The sequence below is a fragment of the Lissotriton vulgaris genome, chromosome 3_1 (genome assembly GCF_964263255.1).
Source record: "Lissotriton vulgaris chromosome 3_1, aLisVul1.2, whole genome shotgun sequence".
Classification (NCBI taxonomy): domain Eukaryota; kingdom Metazoa; phylum Chordata; class Amphibia; order Caudata; family Salamandridae; genus Lissotriton; species Lissotriton vulgaris.
The window spans coordinates 1,779,173,640-1,779,197,939 of NC_141689.1; the positions used below are offsets into that span (position 1 = coordinate 1,779,173,640).

Sequence of the window (24,300 nt, forward strand, 5' to 3'; positions counted from 1 at the left end):
CCATGCTGATGGGGTGGGGGCCAGGGGGAATAGTGGTAGTGGTAGTGCAGGCCTCCCTGCCTCCCTCCCTCCCTCCCTCCCAAACCCTCTCAGTGAAGATGGCTACCAACCTGTAAGTCTGTTTGTTAAACGGTGCAATGGCTGACACTTGCTCCTGGGTGGGGGAGGCCTCGATGCTGATGGGGTGGGGGCCAGGGGCTATGGTGTGAGTTGTTGTACAGACCTCCCTCCCCCATACAGGCCTCCTCAGCAGGATGGCTGGCTACATGTTGGGTGGGGATGGACAGTGTAATAGGTGTTTGTGTATTGCAAGGTAGTAATTGGCATTGTGGTGGTTGTCATTTGTCTGTACTTACCAGCCTCCGCTCCCCCGGCTACTCCTGTGAGACTCTCAGGTAGCAGTACGGCAAGCACCTTCTCCTCCCATGGTGTGAAGGTCTTCGGTGGGAAGGGAGGGCCACTGCCAGTCTGGTGAGCCAGCGTCCAGTTCTTGCTCCTCCTCTCCTTGACAACCCTCTTCAGATCATGCCACCGCTTCATGATCTCCTTCTTGGATCTTGGGATAGCCCCTACTGCATTCACCCTTTGGACTATCCTTTCCCACATTTGTGTCCTGGTGGCTAATGGTGTCTGTTGGACCAGGCTACCAAATAGTTGTGGCTCTACTCTCACAATCTTGTTGACCATGACTGTCAACTCACTGTCGGTGAATTTGGGCATTTTTGGTGCTGTCATGGTGTGTGGAGGTTGAGGTGTTTGTGGGTGCAGGGGTGTGTGGGTGCATGGATGTTGTGGGGATGTGTGAGGTGGGTTGTGTGATGGGGGTTTGTTTGTGATGGTGTGATGGCGGTGTTGATGGTGGTGGTGGTGTGTGTGTGTGTGTGTGTGTGTGTGTGCTTAGCTCTATGGTCTCTCCTGTCAGGTGTGGTGTATGGTCTTCTGATCTGGAGTGATGCTAAGGATTGTGATCAGTGAAGGGGATGGCTTTGTACTCAGCTGTGTGGGTGTGTCCAATTGGGATTAGGTTGTCAGGTGTGTTGTGGGAGTAGTTCTGTGGTTTTCTCTTTGAGTTTACTACATCAATTTTATGTGTATGTGTGTGTGTAGTTTATTTTGGGGGCCGTGCTACTTTGTTAATGGGATTTCGCCACCACTGAGGTGTATTCACTTCCACCGGCAGATTTTTCATGTTTGTCCGCAGCGGTGGCTTTGCTGCTGCTTGTGCGCCATTTTTCCCATTCACTCCTGGGTGCGACCGCGCCGGTCGGTGTCGGCGTTTCCGACCGCGACACCCTCGGGGATTTTGTAATTTACTGTGCGGTGTGCCCGTTTTCCAAGCGGTGGGATGTGCCTTTTCCGCTGCTTCACCGTCCGCCGCGGTCCAATTTTTGCCGTCTCCGCCCACGTCGGGCGGATTTGCTTGGCCCGCTGGCGCCGCGGTCGGTCTTTTGTGGCGGTTCATCCTAATTTTGTGGACGGTATTTCCGCTGTCCTGTCGGGCGGTGTTTTTCCGCCTCCATGGCGGTCGGGGTGGTTTTCCGCCCGCTATCCTAATGGGCCCCTAAGTTTCCTCACCAACACCCGTATCATGACAGGCTCACTGCCATGAAAAGGAATGCAGCGAGGAATCTTGGAATATGCTTGCAAGCGCTGCAGCGGCACCGCCAGTATGTTGCAGCCTCTGACCGCTGCAACACCGCCACAGGATCATGGATCCCTGACAGTTGCTGTGGTCCTGTGGCAGTCGGACTGCCATTGCGGCATTGGCCGCACTGCCACCACGTGTTTGGCGATCCGATGGACCACCAAACTCATAATGAAGCCCTAAGTCTGTCGCAACCTCCATAGGATCTAATTTCTCTGTGTGGGAGCAGATTTAAACTTAAGCTGTAAAGCTTTTTACTTAAAGACTTCTCTGCTGCCATCTCTTCCCATACATCCTTCATCCCTGTCTTTTCTTATGTCGGACTGCCATGTAAAGACAGAGGGAAAAGGGTCATCATAATCCCTATGGCAGTGCCTCCATAAGCACTGCCCCATCATAGGGAATTACGCTCTGACCGACGCTCTGACGGGCTCCTTGATCCTGTTGGATGCGTCAGTTTGTCCCTCCACCCGCTGTGCTCCGACCGACCGCATCATTATGTGGCAGTCGGATCGCAGTGCTAGATGTCGGATGGACTGCCTCCGACGGCCTGTTGGTGGCGATCCACTGGACATCATAATCGGGCCGTGGGTGTAGTTTTTCCCTTTTGCTCTGTATCTCTGTATATTTTCCACATTTATGGAACTGGAATCTCAAGAATTTTTGCCTAAGAGTTCTGTTCTGAGACACATCTGGAATGACACAAGTTGCATACTATTCAGTGAATAACAACACTGAGTAATAAGTATCTTGAACAAATGTTGGTGCATTTTTTTGCCGACAATAACATATGTGTTTGTGGTGCTCCTCTAGCTTAGTATTATTTTCTCCAGGAGAAGCATACAACCTCAACTAGTGGTGGATTATTTTATTGCAGATAAAAGGAAGCTTGACTTCAAATCTGTGCTTTAGGTACCTACAAACATTTGCAGGATTAATGGAACACATTCACATGCAGACTTGAAATAAATCCCTGGAATGTTGGCATTAGCTTGCCTGTGGCAGTCATAAAGATCATCCCAAGCATACTCTGCACAACTCAGAGTAATAAACTATGTGGGTGCACCTAGATTAGGTAAAATACATTTCAGATCACCAAGACGATGGAACCAATATTCATTGATACCATGTTGACAAGCCATAACATTCATCAAATTACTTTCTAGTAACTCATCTTTGTCATGTACTTTTTCCACAAAATCTCTAGCATGCATGTAATTAAACTGTGTCCCTGTTCTCATAGTATGGTCCACAGCATAATACAACACGAAGAGATCACTTTCAAACAAAAGGTGGGAAATGTATGGTACATTTTGCCTAAGGCTGGGATCTTCAGAATACAATCTACTGCTTCTATATTCTGATGCAGGAATCTGTAGACGACGGTCATCAGAACGACCACCTTGTCCTTTAGGAAATAGCATTGGACACATTGTGCTTCTAAGCTCTTTTCCCACACACTTACTGGTTCTCCTTTTGCTTGCTTCATTTGGTACAATTCTAAAGCATCACACATACAATCTCTGGAATGTAGAGGGTGGATGCTGTAATATCCCATATTTTGCTTCTGCTTCACCTAAATCAACATTTTCAAACAGAGCAGAAGAAGATGATATGAAACTTTCTGTTCTAAGACTGGTAACATGTTCCTCTTCATCAATATCTTAGTCAAACAAATTTTCTATTTTAAGGTATTGTAAAGCTCTCTTAACCCTATCAGTGCTGAAAAGTTCCTGCCAAATGTTTTTCTCTTTGGTAGGCACTGCATTAACTAGAACCACTAGTGGTCCCTCTTCATCTTGATCTACCCCTTCATGTTCAAAGGCAAGTACACAACTTTACCTTTTAAACCTTTTAGTAGTTTAGAAGGAGGTCATTTCTTATGTTTAGTCTCCATTCTAACAATGCTTGGAAGGGATGTACTGTTTGTATCAGAATAGTCTCATACACATTCAGGTTTTGAAGCTGAGGAGGAATTGCAAAAACGTCCAATGTGATAGGAATTCCCCTAGCAGGCGTGTTATTATCATCCAGTTTGTCAATACAATATTTACAGACAACCTAACTTAAGCACAAGTAAAACCTATCTTCAGCTATCAAGTAAAGAGTACGTTTAAACCACTGTACTAGATCGCTCTCTTTGACTTTTGATTTGTAGTGAATTCGCCTGCAACAAACATACACCTTGTCCGGAATTTTGATCAGTTGCTCTTGCAAATACATGAATTTGATGTTTAAAATTCTCTAACACTGTAGTAGTATTAGAATTTTTAGAACTGTTCTCTACAACCATTGGAGTCTCTTCACTTGGCCTTTCAGGCCCAAAGTATTGTGTCTGAATGTCATCTATTACAGAACTTACTTCAGAATGAGTACCTCTTAATAGCATATCATTTCATTTTTGAATCTGAGGAGCTGGACTTTTTACAAAATAGAATCTTCTTATAAGATTACGAATTTGAGTGTGGTGCACAGTCAGCATTCATATATGATGGAAAGCACTGCCACAAATATGCTGTGATAAGTAAAGGTTTGTAAGTTTCCTTACATGGTAAGGATCGAGTCTTTGGAGAAGTTTCATTTTTTGTTTCACTGTTCCTTTGCTGTATTTGTTTGAGACCGGTCTAAGTTTGTCAATAGAATGTTGTCTTATGTTGCATACACTTCTACATTTCCATACAAAAACTGGATTTTGAGGACTATGACCTAATACTTTATTAGTTTCTTCTTCTACATTTCGAGGCACTCATTTTTCTTTTTCAATCGGTGTACCTTCATTGCTTTCATAACCACGACTATCTATGTAATTTGCAAACACTAACTGAGTTTCTTGTAAAAATGCCTCAGTACTGGAGGTGTGTTTCCACTCTCCCTGAAAAGTATCGCAGAAGTTTGCTTTACTCACTTTAACCTTCTAACGACATTTTTGCTTCAGTGAATTAATCAATGTATCTAAACAACTCATTCTCTTCAAAATGAGAATAAATAGCATTCTTTTTTAATACAAAAGCCTTGTCAACTAGACACTCAACAACATTTTTCTGGTTTTACAAAGCTCTATTGCTTTTTACAGCTTTTATGCTTCTCATAATATCACTTACTACTCTTCTACGAAATAACTTCTTACGAAGTTCTTTACATTTGTTTTTCTTAAATCTGTCTGATTGGCATCCTTTTTTGTGATATTGTCTTTTTTTTAAGAATAATATGATTTTCTGTTAGATGTTGACACATTTTGTATTCTACTCACACTTCTAGAAGAAGTTTACATGATATTATTAATCTTCTTGAAAAACATTTGGTACTCTTACTAGATTTAAATTTTCCGTTATCATAATTTTCTTTTGCTGTGCCTGCTTCATGTTTGGAGAGTTCTTTGTAGTACTGTTATTTTGTCTTCTTCTCTTCTGTTGCTTTGTTGACACAATGAACTGACTGGAAACCCTATAGAAACAATATACCACACATTATTTATTTCTGATTTTTAAAGCGTACTGACTAATAGATTAAAGGTAGGCTTAGTGGTACTACATTTCAGTAAGTTATGCATTCTCCTTGGCACAGTTTCATCAAACACTGATCCTATCTCATACTACCCTGTAACATCAGTCTCTCTAAATGATAGCGTAACAGACACCAACCGCTTAGTGTAGAAGTTCTTTAAGAGCTAATACCTCCTGCACTACATGGCTTTATAAACAGCATGATGTCTACTAATATCTCTGAATAGAGTACAGGGTATGTCTAAAAGGCCTCAGACAAACACTAGAACTAATGCAACTACATTTTACGAGAGGGGACATCAGGGACAATAAGGTTTGATAAGGAACCAACGCTTAGTAATATAGTTTTATAGAGAGTGATTACCTCATTTGTATTAGAACATTCAAACTCTCTGTAACAGGTCTGCAGAGGTTGTAGGTTGGGTGTAAAATGGTTTACTGAGTAGTTCACCTGTGCACAAAGGTGTCTTCTGTGAGACACCATGGTGTATGAATGGGTTTACAGCCAGGATGGCCTCTACTGATACATCTACGGAGAGTAAAGAGTTACTGTTGAAGGTTTTAGACAAGCACTAGGCCTTCTGCTACCAGATGTAAACAGGGAACACTTGCGTTGTGGTATTGTTTCAGGAAAGAGTAACTCCCTCTTATAAAAGCCCATTAACAGTGAATGGTTGACATTTAAAACAGCACACCATCTCTCCTGACAGCCCTGTACAGGTTAGACACTGTGTGTGAAGGGATTCAGTAATAGACCCATGTCCCTCAACAGATGTTTTCTCAGAGTGAATATTGTTTGGTTCAGATGAGAAAGACTAACTTGTGTACTGATATTTCTGAAGTGCACAAAGGATGTATGTAGAAGGATCTATGCAAACAGCAGGCCTTGTATTATCACAGTTTCTCTATTGCTCAGTTTCAGGAGAGAGCAGCTCATTTTCTTATGAGTGTATACAGGGTAACTGCCTCTTTTTGTATCACAACATAGCCTCCCTGTTGAAACACCTCTTCACAGTGAATGGTGGGGTTGAAAGGCTTTACAGGGTACTCTGTAAACATGTTTATTGAGTGAATAAGTTGTTCAGTCAGTCTGTAATAATTTCTCTGAGCACAATAGACAGTCTGTCTAGAAGTATTGAGAGAATAAGTAGACCCTGTGCTAGTACTTTTCAGCATGCTATACATTCTGCATGATACACTTCGATCAAATAGTGACCCTAACTTATACTGCCCTTTAACAGCAGCCTCTCTAAGTGAGAGCTCTATAGAGAGCTAAGGTATTCTGTAGAAGTCCTTTGAGAGCTAGTACCCTCTGTATTACACAGCTTTCGAAACAGCAAGGTGTGTACTGATATTTGTGAACAGAGTAAACAGTTTCTGTAAAAGCCCTTACATAAACACCAGCCCCTGTTCTAATACATTTTACTGGAGGAGAGATGAGGGATAGCAAAATTTGATTTAAAATAGGAGCTTTGGAATAGATTTGTAGACAGAGTGAATGACTCACTTTTTGGAGAGGAATCCCTTGCTACTAATAGATATGCTGAGGTTATAGATTGCGTGTAAAAGGGTCTCTACTGATACCTCTGAGGACAGTAAAGGGTTAGTGTAGAAGGCTTTAGGCAAGCACTCGGCCTTCTCCTACCTAATTTAAACAGGGTAGAGTTTGGCTGTAGTAGTGTTTATGAAAGCATTACTTCTTATACTAGTCCATACAGCGTGAATGATTCCCTTTTATTACAGAACACCATCTCCCCTGACACCCCAGTACAGTACGAATGGTAGGTGTAAAGGGTTTATTAATTAAGCCATCTATTTGTAGAGTCTGTGTAGAACCATTGACAGAACAAGTAGGTCCTAAGCAACTATATTTCAGCATGCTATACATTCTGCATAGTTCAGTTTAAGCAAATATTGATCCTATGTCACGATACCCTGTAACAGCAGTCTCTCTAAATGACCTCTCAACAGAGAGGTAGTGTTTTGTATAGAAGACCTTTCAGAGCTAGTACCTCCTATGTTATATGGGATATAAAGAGCAAGCTTTCTACCAATACGTGTCAACAGAGTAAAGGCTGTATGCAAAAGGCCTCAAAGAAACACTAGCCTATGTCATAACACATTTTACCAGAGGGCAGATGAGAGATAGTGAATTGTGAACATTCCCTCTCAACTAACAGATCTCTCAGAGGTTATACATTGGATATAGGAAGGTTTAGTAAGTAATTCAGCCATGCACAAAGGCATCTCCTCCGAGAGAACATCATGTATAAATGGTTTTACATGCAAGATGCCTCTGAAGAGAGAACGGTACAAAAGGGGATGGTAATGGACGGAGCATCTGAACCAATCAAACACTCACACCCACTCAGCAGATCTGGGTTTGATCCATCACCGTTCTTTAGCCCACTCTGCCACCCCAGTTCAGACATGGCCATATGTAAATCAGTCTGACCCTGTGCCTCATGGGAACAGTCCAGCCCGAACTGCCAAGCCATGCCTTCCCTGGACCGGAAACAAGCTTCCTAGGACCGGTTTCTGGCATTACAGCCGTCTTCAGCCAGGCTTGCTTGAATCCAGTGGCAAAGTGAGCAAGGGACTTACATCTGAGCATACCATGCCAACTTATGGCGAACAAAGCGGTACAAAAGGGGGTGGTGATGGACGGAGCATCTGAACCAATCAAACACTCACACCCAGTCAACAGATCTGGGTTTTATCCATCACCGTTCTTTAGCCCACTCTGCCACCCCAGTTCAGACATGGCCATATGCAAATCAGTCTGACCCTGTGCCTCATGGGAACAGTCCAGCCCGAACTGCCAAACCATGCCTTCCCTGGACCGGAAACAAGCTTCCTAGGACCGGTTTCTGGCATTACAGCAGTCTTCAGCCAGGCTTGCTTGAATCCAGTGGCAAAGTGAGCAAGGGACTCACGTCTGAGCATACCCTGCCAACTTATGCCGAACAAAGCGGTACAAAAGGGGGTGGTGATGGACGGAGCATCTGAACCAATCAAACACTCACACCCAGTCAACAGATCTGGGTTTGATCCATCACCGTTCTTTAGCCCACTCTGCCACCCCAGTTCAGACATGGCCATATGCAACTCAGTCTGACCCTGTGCCTCATGGGAACAGTCCAGCCCGAACTGCCAAGCCATGCCTTCCATGGACCGGAAACAAGCTTCCTAGGACCGGTTTCTAGCATTACAGCCGTCTTCAGCCAGGCTTGCTTGAATCCAGTGGCAAAGTGAGCAAGGGACTCACGTCTGAGCATACCCTGCCAACTTATGGCGAACAAAGCGGTACAAAAGGGGGGTAAAAAAGGGGGGGGTGATGGACGGAGCATCTGAACCAATCAAACACTCACACCCAGTCAACAGATCTGGGTTTGATCCATCCCCGTTCTTTAGCCCACTCTGCCACCCCAGCTCAGACATGGCCATATGTAAATCAGTCTGACCCTGTGCCTCATGGGAACAGTTGAGCCCGAACTGCCAAGCCATGCCTTCCCTGGACCGGAAACAAGCTTCCTAAGACCGGTTTCTGGCATTACAGCCGTCTTCAGCCAGGCTTGCTTGAATCCAGTGGCAAAGTGAGCAAGGAAACCGGTCCCAGGATGCTTGTTTCCGGTCCAGGGAAGACATGGCTTGGCAGTTCGGGCTGAACTGTTCCCATGAGGCACAGGGTCAGACTGATTTGCATATGGCCATGTCTGAACTGGGGTGGCTGAGTGAGGTATGTAACTGTTACCACTGATTTTTTAGCATGCAGTACCGTTACCACGGATCCATTACCACGCAGGATCCATTACCACGGATACCTTTACCACGCATTTTTTTTACAACGCAGGTACTATTACAACTCATACCATTGCATCGTAAGTTTAGGTAAGTTTAAAGGTAAGTTTTGGGGTATTGGGTTTGGGTTTTGGGGTACAGGGGTATTTTTAGGTTTTAGGGCTGGGTTTGGGTTTTGGGGTACAGGGGTATTTTTAGGTTTCAGGGCTGGGTTTGGGTTTTGGGGTACAGGGGTATTTTTAGGTTTTAGGGCTGGGTTTGGGTTTTGGGGTACAGGGGTATTTTTAGGTTTTAGGGCTGGGTTTGGGTTTTGGGGTACAGGGGTATTTTTAGGTTTTAGGGCTGGGTTTGGGTTTTGGGGTACAGGGGTATTTTTAGGTTTCAGGGCTGGGTTTGGGTTTTGGGGTACAGGGGTATTTTTAGGTTTCAGGGCTGGGTTTGGGTTTTGGGGTATAGGGGTATTTTTAGGTTTTAGGGCTGGGTTTGGGTTTTGGGGTACAGGGGTATTTTTAGGTTTTAGGGCTGGGTTTGGGTTTTGGGGTACAGGGGTATTTTTAGGTTTTAGGGCTGGGTTTGGGTTTTGGGGTACAGGGGTATTTTTAGGTTTTAGGGTTGGGTTTGGGTTTTGGGGTACTGGGGTATTTTTAATATATATTTAAAAAAATTACAATTAAAAATAATTTCATTAATATAATTATTAAATGATTAAATAATGAATAATTAAATTAAATATTTTAAAAATAATTATTTAAAATATAATAATGAATAATTAAATTAAATATTACCAAAATATTTTTTTAAAAAATATATATACTTACCTATACTTACGTTGTAATGGTATGCGTTGTAATAGTATGTGCGTTGTAGTGTATTGCGTTGTAAGGGTATCCATCGTAACATTACCTGCGTTGTAAAAAATCTGTGGTAATGGTATGCGTGCTAAAAGTACGCGTGGTAATGTCATATATCCCTGAGTGAGCTAAAGAACGGTGATGGATTAAACCCAGATCAGTTGACTGGGGGTGAGTGTTTTATTTGCTCAAACGCTCCGTCCATCATCCCCTTTTGTTTCGCTTTGTTCGCCCTAAGTTGGCAGGGTATGCTCAGACGTGAGTCCCTTGCTCACTTGGCCACTGGATTCAAGATAGCCTGGCTGATGAGGATTATGAATCCGAAACCGGTCCAAGGATGCTTGTTTCTGGTCAAGGGAAGACATGGCTTGGCAGTTCGGGCTGAACTGTTCCCATGAGGCACAGGGTTAGACTGATTTGCATATGGCCATGTCTGAACTGGGGTGGCTGAGTGAGCTAAAGAACGGTGATGGATTAAACCCAGATCAGTTGACTGGGGGTGAGTGTTTGATTTGCTCAAACGCTACATCCACCATCCCCTTTTGTTTCGCTTTGTTCGCCCTAAGTTGGCAGGGTATGCTCAGACGTGAGTCCCTTGCTCACTTGGCCACTGGATTCAAGATAGCCTGTCTGATGAGGATTATGAAACCGAAACCGGTCCCAGGATGCTTGTTTCCGGTCCAGGGAAGACATGGCTTGGCAGTTCGGGCTGAACTGTTCCAATGAGGCACAGGGTCAGACTGATTTGCATATGGCCATGTCTGAACTGGGGTGGCTGAGTGAGCTAAAGAACGGTGATGGATTAAACCCAGATCAGTTGACTGGGGATGAGTGTTTAATTTGCTCAAGCGCTCCGTCCATCTTCCCCTTTTGTTTCGCTTTGTTCGCCCTAAGTTGGCAGGGTATGGTCAGACGTGAGTCCCTTGCTCACTTGGCCACTGGATTCAAGATAGCCTGTCTGATGAGGATTATGAAACCGAAACCGGTCCCAGGATGCTTGTTTCCGGTCCAGGGAAGACATGGCTTGGCAGTTCGGGCTGAACTGTTCCCATGAGGCACAGGATCAGACTGATTTGCATATGGCCATGTCTGAACTGGGGTGGCTGAGTGAGCTAAAGAACGGTGATGGATTAAACCCAGATCAGTTGACTGGGGGTGAGTGTTTGATTTGCTCAAACGCTCCGTCCTTCATCCCCTTTTGTTTCGCTTTGTTCGCCCTAAGTTGGCAGGGTATGCTCAGATGTGGGTCCCTTGCTCACTTGGCCACTGGATTCAAGATAGCCTGGCTAATGAGGATTATGAATCCGAAACCGGTCCCAGGATGCTTGTTTCCGGTCCAGGGAAGACATGGCTTGGCAGTTCAGGCTGAACTGTTCCCATGAGGCACAGGGTCAGACTGATTTGCATATGGCCATGTCTGAACTGGGGTGGCTGAGTGAGCTAAAGAACGGTGATGGATTATACCCAGATCAGTTGACCGGGGGTGAGTGTTTGATTTGCTCAAACGCTCCTTCCATCATCCCCTTTTGTTTCGCTCTGAAGAGAGAACAGCGTCAATGTAAAAGGTTTTAGAGAAGCAGTAGGCGTTCTCCTGCCAGATTTAAACAGACTACACTTTGTTTGTGGTACTCTTTTGGGAAAGGGTAACTCCCTCTTCTACAAGCCCATATAGAGTGAATGGTTCATATTTAAAACAGAATACCATATCTTCCGAAAGCTCTTTACAGGTTGCACAATGGGTGTGAAGGAATTTAGTAATAGGCCCATGTCCCTCTACAGATGTTCTCTCAGAGTGAATAGGGCGTTTGGTTCAGATCAGAAAGAGCTATGTCTGTACTGACACTTCTGAACAGGATAAGGGATGCATGTAGAAGGGGAACATCCTTTACAACACAACTTTTACAACGCACTACCATTACAACGCAACTTTTACAACACAAGTGCTTTTACAACGCATGACTTTACAACGCATGCCATTACAATGCAGATGTCATTACAACGCAAGACTTTACAACGTAAGTAGTATGTATTTTTTTATATTTGTTTCTTTTTAAAAAAAATTATGTTATTAAGGAATATATTTTTTTTAATTTACATTATTAAATGATTTATTTCCCATTAATACTCAAGTAACAATTAAAAAATGTATTTAATATTTCGAATATTTATCAATAATATTTTTATTAAAATTAATACTCGAGTATTTTTAAAATCTGTTTCATTAATAATGGGAAATTAATACTTAAGTATAAATTAATTCATGATCAATTAATGTAAATTAATAATAAATTAATAAAAAATAATAATATAATAATTCTATAGTAACATTTTCTGTAAAAGAAATTTGTGTAAATGTAATTGATTCGTTTTATTGTGATCATGTATTTAAAAAATAATACTCAAGTATTAAAAATTCACTGAAGGTATATATTAACTTCAGGTATGTATTAATTAATTTGATTAAATTTAAATAATATTATTAATTGAATTAATACTCAAGTAACATTTTTAATAAAAGAAATATGAGGACAATTATTGAATTATTTTAAATATATTTATGTACTTAAAATATATCTAAAAAATCATTGAAGTATAATATAAATTTCAATATAAATTTAAATAATACTGTAGTAATAACATAATTTTTTTAATGTTTTGGATTATTAATTTAAAATAATAAAATAATACTCAAGTGACATTTTCTGTAAATGAAATTTGTGTAAATTTAATTGATTTTTATATTAACTTAAGGTATATATTAATTAATTTGATTAAATTTAAATAATATTATTAATTGAATTAATACTAAAGTTAAATTCTTAATAAATGAAATATGAGTAAAATTATTTAATTATTTTAAATATATTTATGTATTTAAAATATATCAAAAAAATTATTGAAGTATAATATACATTTAAATTTAAATAATACTGTAGTAATATAATAATTTTTTTAATGTTTTGGATTATTAATTTAAATGAAGAAAATAAATATAAATGTATTAGAATGATTCACGAAGTTATAGAATATATAGAAAAAATAGTTTTAAAAAATGTACAAAATATAGTATCCATTTTAAATATAATTTATAAAATTATAATAAATTAAACATTTGATTAATACTGAAGTATAATTTTTTAAGTAATGGAATGTCTGTTAAAATGCTAATTTAAAATGAATGATTTGATTTTGTATGTTAATATTCAAATAATATTTATAGTATTAATAGATTATTGATTAATTAATAGATAATTGAAATTAATATTTATTATTTTGAAAAATAAATTTTAGTTAAAAAACTAAGATTTATAGAACATGAACAAATAAATTAAACAATATTTTTAATGCTAAGAAATTTTAAAAGTCTAAAAAAGTTTGTTTAAAAATTAAAAAATGACATTTTCCCACGCTTTTGTATTGAATTCAATGGAGAGTTTTGTCCTTTATTTTTTTCCATAGTTGAAGATTAGAATCCCGTGGAACTACTTTGCAAGCTGTTAAAAAGGTAGAATAGAGAAGTTTGGATGGAAATGGAATAAGCTTAGAGGTAAGTACTATTTATCCTTATTAACTATGATATAAAATCTATAAATATTTGTCATTTAATAATACATTATAAAAAACAAAGACACAATAGTTTTCCTTTTACATTTTTTATTTAAAAAAATAATATAGAATATAAATATTTTTACTCAATTTTCTTACAATTTTTGAAATTTTTTAAATGTAATGTAACATTATTAAATTAATGTTTTAATACGTTTATTATTAAAAAAAGAAATAGTCCTTTTTTCATCTTTGCAGCTTTTGATGACGTCGAAGCGTAAACGTCCATGCAAGCGGCCATTTCGAACGGCGTCGATGGAGGAAGCAGCAGGAAGCTGATCTGCGTTCAGGTAGGAAACTTTTTAAACTTTATTTATAAACATTAGAATGTTAATTAGTATATATATATATATATTGTAAAGAAAGGATAAGAAGAGGTTGCATAAGATAAATGTAATGTTTACATTTTAATTTCAGTATGTCGCCGATCATGTTGGTAGAGTATGCCTTTGTCGGGTCGCTATATATAATAGGTTAATGTTAGGTTAATGTTATTTATGGATGTATTTTGTTAAAGTAAGCAAAATGGTATTGTTAATTTAGGATGTCTGACTATTTATTGCTTTAAGGAAAGTTAGAATTTCAAATGCATTTATAAAAAATATCTAAAAGTACTTTGAATACATGTATTTTGAAATAATTTGGAGCTCGAGATTGAAAGATAGCTTGTTTCGTGGTTTTTGCATTATTTAGGTGATCTAGTTGGAATCAACTTTGTTTTCTGGAATTGTGGTTTTTATGGCGTTTTTAAATGTTGACAATATGGGCTTTCGGGAACTTTTCAAACCTTGCAAGATGCACATAGTAAGAACATGGATTTCTACGACTTAGGGGTCCATTAGGATGGCGGGCGGAAACAGTCCGCCCGCCACCCTAACGGAGATCGGGACCGCCCGCCTAAAGGGCGGGGGTCCCGACATTGGCATTAGGATGCGCCCGCCACTGTGGCGGGCGCATTCCTCAAAGTAACATTGTGGCGGCCGGTGCTCACTGCACCGCCCGCCACAATGTTAAAAACAAATGCACGCATTTGCATACTCGAAGCGGCAGGCACTGCGCAGAGCCTGCCGCTGCGATTATGCAAATGCAGGGGGGTACCACAGGTACCCCCCGTGTGCCACCCCCCTTTGCCCGTCACTCTGGGGGCCCACAGGGGCCCCCCAGAGTGAACACCGCATGCCTTTCCGTGGTGGCATTGCCGCCACGGAAAGGCATTAAGAAATGCCTATTCTAATATGGCTGGCGGTGTCTGATAGACACCGCCACCATGTTATCCCTTTTCCGCCCCGGCCGCTATGCGACCGGGGCGGAAAACAGGCGGGCAATCTTTCCGACCGCTGCGGTCCCCTCCGCCATCGTAATATGGCGGGGCGGAATGCAGGGAAGGATGGCGGGCGGATTGCCTCCGCCAGGGTAGCGGTGGCCACCGCCACCCTGGCGGAGGCAATCCGCCCGCCATCCTAATGGGCCCCTAAGTATTATTATTAGGATGGAGTTAGGAAGTTTTTGGATTTCGTGCACGTTGTTTTACTTTCAGGATGCACATGGAATTTGGAAACCTTACAAAAATGATTTTGTAAGAATATGGATTCCGTGGACTTTGGATTAAGATCAGGATGCACATGGACTTTGAAAAATGTTCAAGCTGGATTTGGAAAAAACATGGATTTCGTGGAGTTTGGTTTACTTTCAGGATGTATATGGACTTTGGAAAACTTTCAAAATGGTTTTGGAAAGAACATGGATTTTGTGGACTTTTACTTTTTTCAGGTTGGAGTTGGAAAGATTTTGGATTTCGTGGACTTTGGATTACTATCAGGATGCACATGGACTTTGAAATCTTTTCCAGATGGACTTGAAAAAAACATGGATTTCGTGGAGTTTCGATTACTTTCAGGATGCATATGGATCTTTGAAACCTTACCAAATGGACTTGGGAAGAACATGGATTTCGTGGACTTTGAATTATTTTCAGAATGGATTTTGAAAGATCTTGGATTTCTTGGACTTTGAATTACTTTTTGGATGCACTTTGAAAGTAAAAGGATTTCCTGCACATTGGATTAAAGAATACAAATTTCGAAAAAAGAAAGATGGATTTGCTTGAAAAACTAATATTTTTGAAGACATGGAGTAACACATGGCTTTCGCTTTTGACTTTGAAACAAGAATTTTCAGGTGTTTGTTGCATTCGATTCAAGAAGATATTTTTTAAAAGAAAATAAATGCATTTTTTGAAAAAAAAATTTACATCCTTGGATTGCTTGGGTTATTGGATTTTGCAAAAAAATTGATTTATTTTGGGGAAACAAGATGAAGAAAAAGAAAGAAGACAACTAAAGGTAAGCTGAACCAACGTTAATTTATTAAAAATAATTTAGAAAAATGTGAATGCCAATTGAATTGAAACGTTTATATAATTTAGATAAAAGCAGGAAAGTAAGGTGTAAATCATATTTAGAAATGTAGAATGTTAGCAACATTATCAAGGTAGTCTAAAGCCACACACAACGAAAACTGTTGTAGAATAGCCAATAGTCTCTCAGACATTTCCTTTGATTTTTTGGAAATGCATGGGCTTAGGCTACCAATTAATGTTTGAGAGATTCTCATTTCTTGAAAACGTTGCTCCTTCTTCAAAGTTTCCAAAAATGAATAGAAGTTAGGGTGTGGTTTGCCAATTGTATGGTTGTAGGAGTTATGCCATCACTCTATGGCATTGTTTGTTTTGCCTTCTCCTTCTAAACAGCTCGTATAGCAGTTCCACCACTCCACATGGAAACGTGGATTCCTCCTGCGACCCGATCTGTTTAGATGCCCAATCCATGTATCCTCAAAATAATTTAGTAAGGGTGCCAATTTATCTTCATTTTCGTTAAAAAATTCTGATTCTGTAATTGCAGTGTAGTACTCGTCTACACTTTCAGGAGGAACAAAGTAAAGAGCTGTAAGTTTTTTTAATTCGAACTGTAGTTTGCTATCAGTTGAGTAATCTGCAACCAGGGATGTTTTTTGTAGTTTACGCCAGAATGCCTGGGAAAAATGAAAAAAACATCCCTGAATTTGGGTATCCGTGTACGTTTTAGTGATCACATTGATCATAGCCAATTCAAAATCAACAATTATCTTCCTAGGACTTTTATTGGATGTTTTGCTTTTAATGACTGATAAAAGCTCAGTGTAGGTTGCAGATTGCTTATCAGGTAGCAAACTATAAACTAAGGGAATTACATTGTGGTTAATCTTTGCGTGAATAGTGTAAATTTGGGTGAAAGGATGGGGTGTACTTTTAAACGTCCCATCCATCATCAAAATTTCACTGTTCTCTAACTTAACAAGGTTGCGGGGTGTACTAAAGATAAGAATACGTTTATGAGGGTTTTGGTTGTCATGCAGGAGGAAAGGTTCATTAGAAAAAGAAATAGTGAGTTCATTAGGAATTTGAATGTCAGAAAAGGTATGAGGAGTTGTAGTATGCGTATTACTTGCTCTCTTTTGTCTTTGAATAATTGTTCGTAAATTGGGAATAATAGGCATACTACTAGCAACATGACTGGGGACAGGCTGTGCAACTTCTCCTAAAATAGATCCAGTAGTGTCATTGGAGGTGCGTGCAATTTCTTTCATTCCATTTATTATTTCCCTTACTTCAATCTCCATTGCAGAGGCAGAGTGGTTATGATCTGTGGTTTTAATAATAGTTTCACCAAGAGTAACCACTCTGCCACTGCAGTGGGATGAGTAATATTGCACACACCTCCAATGTCTACGTGGTTCACTTATCCTTTCTTTACAATATATATATTCAGCATGTTTTAACAAGCAGTTTCCCTTTTTCGATTTTATGTAGGATGCAGTTTCTTGAGTTGACATTATCTGTCAAAAAAATAGAAAAAAAGATTTTATTATGTGATTTTTTACATGTTAATCTTAAACTACACTATCACACACTTTCCCTACTGTTGACTCTTTCTGGAGTTAGAATAGTAAATTACAAACACTACACTATCCCTCACTTTCTCTACTGCTGCATTTTCCTGAAGTTAGATTAGTATTTTACACCCCTACACTATCTCTCACTTTCCCTGCTGCTGCACCTTCTTGGAGTTAGAATACTAAATTATACCCCTACACTATCCCTCATTTTCCCTACTGCTTCACTTTTCTGGAGTTAGAATAGTAAATTACACCCATACACTATCAAACACTTTCCCTACTGCTACACCTTCCTGGAGTTAGAATAGTAAATTACACCTCTACTTTATCCCTCACTTACCCTGCTGCTGTACCTTCCAGGAGTTAGAATAGTAAATGGTACCTCTATACTATTCCACACTTACGCTACTGATACAACTTCCTGGAGTTAGAATAGTAAATTGCACCCCTACACTATCCCTCACTTACCCTACTGCTGCACCTTTCTTGAGTTGGAATAGTAAATGGTACCCCTACACTATTCCACATTTACCCTACTGCTGTACCTTACTGGAGTTTTAATAGTAAATGGTACCCCTACACTATCCCTCACTTACTCTACTGCAGCGCCTTCCAGGAGTTAGAATAGTAAATGGTACCCCTACACTATCCCACACTACTTTCCCTACTGTTGCACCTTGTTGGAGTTAGAATAGTAAATGGTACCCCTACACTATCCCACACTTTCCCTACTGCTACACCTTCCTGGAGTGAGAATAGTAAATGACACCCCTTCAGTATCCCTCACTTTCCCTACTGCTACACCTTCCTGGAGTTAGAATAGGAAATTACACCGCTTCACTATCCCTCACTTTCCCTACTGCTGCACCTTCCTGGAGTTAGAATAGTAAATTACACCCCTACACTATCCTTCACTTTCCTTACTGCTACACCTTGTTGGAGTTAGAATAGAAAATTACACCCCTACACTATCCTACTCTTTCCATACTGCTACACTTTGTTGGAGTTAGAATAGAAAATTACAGCCCTACACTATCCCACACTTTTCCTAATGCTACACCTTCCTGGAGTTAGAATAGTAAATTACACTCCTACAGTATCCCTCACTTTCCCTACTGCTGCACCTTACAGGAGTTACAATACTAAAATATTGCTCTATGTTTACTTTCATATTATTGCATTTTGATCTGTTTTGCCTTTTTAGTTGGGGGTATTGCCTTTTTCTGGAAAAGGGAAGGTAGTTGTGAATCTGTAAAGATTGAAAAGAAAGAATATGTTCTACAATATTTTTATTCTTTTAAAATGTTTACATGACTGTATTCCTCTGCACTATCTATCCCTTTCATTACAGATTCAACTCACAGGACTTAGAATAGTATATTACACCCCTACACTATCCCTCACTTTCCCTTCTGCTGCATCTTCCTGGAGTTAGAATAGTAAATTACACCCCTACACTATCCCTCACTTACGCTAATGCTGCATTTTCATGGAGTTAGAATAGTAAATGGTACCCCTACACTATTCCACACTTATCCTACTGCTGCACCTTCCTGGAGATAGAACAGTAAATGGCACCCCTACACTATTCCACACTTTCCCTACTGCTGCACCTTCCTGTAGTTAGAATAGTAAATTACACCCATACACTATCCCAATCTTTCCCTACTGCTGCACCTTGTTGGAGTTAGAATAGTAAATTACACCACAACACTATCCCACACTTTCCCTACTGCGACTCCTTCCTGGAGTTAGAATAGGAAATTACACCCTACAGAATCCTTCACTTTCCCTACTGCTACACTTTCCAGGAGTTAGAATAGGAAATTACAACCTTTCACTATCCCTCACTTTCCCTACTGCTGCATCTTCCTGGAGTTACAATACTAAAATATTGCTCTATGTTTACTTTCATATTATTGCATTTTGATCTGTTTTACCTTTTTAGTCGGAGGTATTGCCTTTTTCTGGTAACTGTTTTCGTTCTATTGGCTTTGCTTTGGTTTTCTTTGGAAGGTAGTTGTGAATCTGTAAAGATTGAAAAGAAAGAATATGTTATAGATTTTTTATATTCTTTAAAAATGTTTACATGACTGTATTCCTCTGCACTATCTTTCCCTTTCATTACAGATTCAACTCACAGGACTTAGAATAGTATATTACACCCCTACACTATCCCTCACTTTCTCTTTTGCAGCACTTTCCTGGAGTTAGAATAGTAAATTACACCCCCACACTATTCCTCACTTACCCTAATGCTGCACCTTCATGGAGTTAGAATAGTAAATGGTACCCCTACACTATTCCACACTTTCCCTACTGCTACACCTTCCTGGAGATAGAATAGTAAATGGAACACCTACACTATTCCACACTTTCCCTACTGCTGTACCTTCCTGGAGTTAGAATAGTAAATTACACCCATACACTCTCCCACTCTTTCCCTACTGTTGCACCTTGTTGGAGTTAGAATAGTAAATTACACCCCTACACTATCCCACACTTTCTCTACTGCTACACCTTCCTGGAGTTAGAATAGTAAATTACACCCCTACAGTATCCTTTACTTTTCCTACTGCTACACTTTCATTGAGTTAGAATAGTAAATTACACCCCAACACTATCCCACACTTTCCCTACTGCTACACCTTCCTGGAGTTAGAATAGTAAGTTACACCCCTACAGAATCCTTCACTTTCCCTACTGCTACACTTTCCAGGAGTTAGAATAGGAAATTACACCCCTTCACTATCCCTCCCTTTCCCTACTGCTGCATCTTCCTGGAGTTACACTGCTAAAATATTGCTCTATGTTTACTTTCATATTATTGCATTTTGATCTGTTTTACCTTTTTAGTTGGAGGTATTGCCTTTTTCTGGTAACTGTTTTCGTTCTATTGGCTTTGCTTTGGTTTTCTTTGGAAGGTAGTTGTGAATCTCTAAAGATTGTAAATATAGAATATGTTATAGATTGTTTTTATTCTTTAAAAATGTTTACATGGCTGCATTCCTCTGCACTTTTTATCCCTTTCATTACAAATTCAACTCACAGGACTTAAAATAGTATATTACACCCCTACACTATCCTTCACTTTCCCTACTTCTACACTTTCCTGGAGTTAGAATAGAAAATTACACCCCTACAGTATCCCTCACTTTCCCTACTGCTGCACCTTCCTGGAGTTACAATACTAAAATATTGCTCTATGTTTAGTTTCATATTATTGCATTTTGATCTGTTTTACCTTTTTAGTTAGGGGTATTGCCTTTTTCTGGAAACTGTTTTCGTTCTATTGGCTTTGCTTTGGTTTTCTTTGGAAGGTAGTTGTGAATCTGAAAAGATTGAAAAGAAAGAATATGTTATAGATTTTTTTATATTCTTTAAAAATGTTTACATGACTGTATTCCTCTGCACTGTCTTTCCCTTTCATTACAGATTCAACTCACAGGACTTAGAATAGTATATTTCACCCCTACACTATCCCTCACTTTCCCTTCTGCTGCATCTTCCTGGAGTTAGATTAGTAAATTACACCCCTACACTATCCCTCACTTACGCTAATGCTGCACCTTCATGGAGTTAGAATAGTAAATGGTACCCCTACACTATTCCACACTTATCCTACTGCTGCACCTTCCTGGAGATAGAATAGTAAATGGCACCCCTACACTATTCCACACTTTCCCTACTGCTGCACCTTCCTGTAGTTAGAATAGTACATTACACCCATACACTATCCCACACTTTCCCTACCGCTGCACCTTGTTGGAGTTAGAATAGTAAATTACACCACAACACTATCCCACACTTTCCCTACTGCGACACCTTCCTGGAGTTAGAATAGTAAATTGCACCCCTACAGAATCCTTCACTTTCCCTACTGCTACACTTTCCAGGAGTTAGAATAGGAAATTACACCCTTTCACTATCCCTCACTTTCCCTACTGCTGCATCTTCCTGGAGTTACAATACTAAAATATTGCCCTATGTTTACTTTCATATTATTGCATTTTGATCTGTTTTACCTTTTTAGTTGGAGGTATTGCCTTTTTCTGGTAACTGTTTTCGTTCTATTGGCTTTGCTTTGGTTTTCTTTGGAAGGTAGTTGTGAATCTGTAAAGATTGAAAAGAAAGAATATGTTATAGATTTATTATATTCTTTAAAAATGTTTACATGACTGTATTCCTCTGCACTGTCTTTCCCTTTCATTACAGATTCAACTCACAGGACTTAGAATAGTATATTACACCCTACACTATCCCACACTTTCTCTTTTGCTGTACTTTCCTGGAGTTAGAATAGTAAATTACACCCCTACACTATTCCTCACTTACCCTGATGCTGCACCTTCATGGAGTTAGAATAGTAAATGGTATCCCTACACTATTCCACATTTTCCCTACTGCTGCACCTTCCTGGAGTTAGAATAGTAAATTACACCCATACACTATCCCACTCTTTCCCTACTGCTGCACCTTGTTAGAGTTAGCATAGTAAATTACACCCCTACACTATCCCACACTTTCTCTACTGCTACACCTTCCTTGAGTTAGAATAGTAAATTACACCCCTACAGTATCCTTTACTTTCCCTACTGCTACACTTTTATTGAGTTAGAATAGTAAACTACACCCCTACACTATCCCACACTTTCCCTACTGCTACACCTTCCTGGAGTTAGAATAGTAAATTACACCCCTACAGAATCCTTCACTTTCTCTACTGCTACACTTTCCCGGAGTTAGAATAGGAAATTACACCCCTTCACTATCCCTCACTTTCCCTACTGCTGCATCTTCCTGGAGTTACAATACTAAAATTTTGCTCTATGTTTACTTTCATATTATTGTATTTTGATCTGTTTTACCTTTTTAGCTGGAGGTATTGCCTTTTTCCTTGTAACTGTTTTCGTTCTATTGGCTTTGCTTTGGTTTTCTTTGGAATGTAGTTGTGAATCTGTAAAGATTGAAAAGATAGAATATGTTATAGATTGTTTTTATTCTTTAAAAATGTTTACATGGCTGCCTTCCTCTGCACTATCTATCCCTTTCATTACAAATTCAACTCACAGGACTTAAAATAGTATATCACACCCCTATACTATCCCTAAGTTTCACTTCTGCTGCACCTTCCTGGAGTTAGACTAGTAAATTACACCCCTACACTATCCCTCACTTTCCCTACTGCAGCACCTTCCTGGAGTTAGAATACTAAATAGTACCACTACACTAGCCCACAATTTCCTTACTGCTACACCTTGTTGGAGATAGAATAGTAAATTACACCCCTGTAGCGATTTCTTGGCGCATTAAGAAACATCTTCACTGTTATCCTGAGAAAAGCGCAATATTGAGGACAAAATGCACAAAACTACATGTCCCAGCATCCCTAGGTTTGACTCTGGTGAAGAAAGAAGGCGGTGCATACTTAAGGGCCATCCAGAGAACAAGAAAGTGCTTGTCAATTTTCCCTCGAGGTGTTGGGATGGCGGATGGTGCTCCCCGCCGGAGTTCAGCTTGAAGAAAGAAGAAAAGCTGTATTCCAGTGTGTAAATTCATCGAACTTTATTTCCTGGAGGACTTCGAAAAACCTGTTTATTGTCAGGTATTCGTGTTAGAGGAAGCTTAACGAGGATTGCAATCTTTTGTGAATATTTAATTACTCTGAAAAAGGTCCTGAGCAGCCGCTGTACTTTGAACGCAAGAGACGTGTTTAAAAGGGCATGCGAGATATCAGTGAAAGTGTTTTTCAGAGGCGCGCCTGAAGTAAAGACGCCTTCTGTTCTAACGCTTTTCCTAGTGGCAAGTTCTACACAGAATTGAAAGACTATTTTCCCCGTGGTTGGCCTTTTTATTTATCTTCATTAGACTGTATCTGATAAAGATGAAGTTTGTGAAACGAGAAAAGCTTCAGCAACGCCGGAATCTGCTTAGTGTGGTATGAAGAAATACCATTAAAGAAGAAAGAAGTGCTGTTAGCCTAGTATGCCGGTTAATGACTGTTAACGGTTGGAATCATTAGAAGAGTTACATTTCTGAAGTGTTTGGATTCCGTGGAATCATTCTGTTCCTGAATATATATATATAGAGAAGAGAGTATTACCAAAGAGACAGCTTGTGAGCTAAGGGTGAGTAGGGATAAGAGTATCGAAAATATATGAGTCCAGATATTCTATACGCATTACTGATACACATTCTTTGTCCTCCTCCTGTAGTGTGCACAACTGTGGGGTCTTCGCTGACGGCTGGCCAGGACCACGAGTGATACACCGAAACCACAGCTACTTTATTATTTTTTCCCTTTCCCTTTTTCCCTGGGGGCACAAATTCACGCAGAGGTATCTATCTAGCCTCTGTGTGGGGTCGTGTTTCGGGGGACTAGGGGGCTTACATCACACATCGTCTCCGCTTGGCGTCTGGAAAAGGTTAGTGGCTATTTTACTATTCTTGAGCTACAGCCAATCTTGATAGATTGACAAGCCCAAGTATATATAGCCAGCCTGGACGATGGAGGTCGACCTCTGTGGTGGAAAGCTTAGCGGCCTTACAGCTGGAGATAACTACTTCCAGATCAGAGAACCAGGCCTTGTATAAAGAAGTAGGCATTCTCCGGAGGGAGGTAGCAGGACTTTCCCGGGTAAGCGCTGGGGGGTTCCTTATATAAAGCCTGCTACGTTGCCTCCTCCGGTATCCACAACGTACACTACTCCGCTAGGTGCAGAAGGGGGTGGGTTTTATGTAACGCAGCCAGCAACATCCTCTCCCACTGACCCTGCTCAGACGGTACATATAATTCAGAACATGGGAATACTATTGGCTCCTCCTGAACGGTTCTTTGGGGATGCACGTAAATTCGAAACTTTCCTGAATCAGTGCAGGTTACATTACTTATGTAAACCTGGGGTATTCCAGGATGACTCTGCCAAGACTGCCTTTATGATGTCCTATGTGGGTGTGA

At 40.1% G+C, this 24,300-nt stretch overlaps 1 protein-coding gene across 1 annotated transcript in view; it reads right to left on the reverse strand.

The window, feature by feature from the left end:
* Window positions 1-24,300, reverse strand: part of LOC147728440 (uncharacterized) — a 100,922-nt gene that overhangs the window by 23,568 nt on the left and 53,054 nt on the right. Inside the window, exons 2-4 of the mRNA XM_086963799.1 lie at window positions 22,211-22,299; window positions 20,608-20,674; window positions 19,283-19,370 (exon numbers count right to left, since the gene is read on the reverse strand). Coding sequence (XP_086819925.1) covers window positions 19,283-19,370; window positions 20,608-20,674; window positions 22,211-22,299 — 244 coding nt within the window. The remainder of the gene's footprint in view (window positions 1-19,282; window positions 19,371-20,607; window positions 20,675-22,210; window positions 22,300-24,300) is intronic.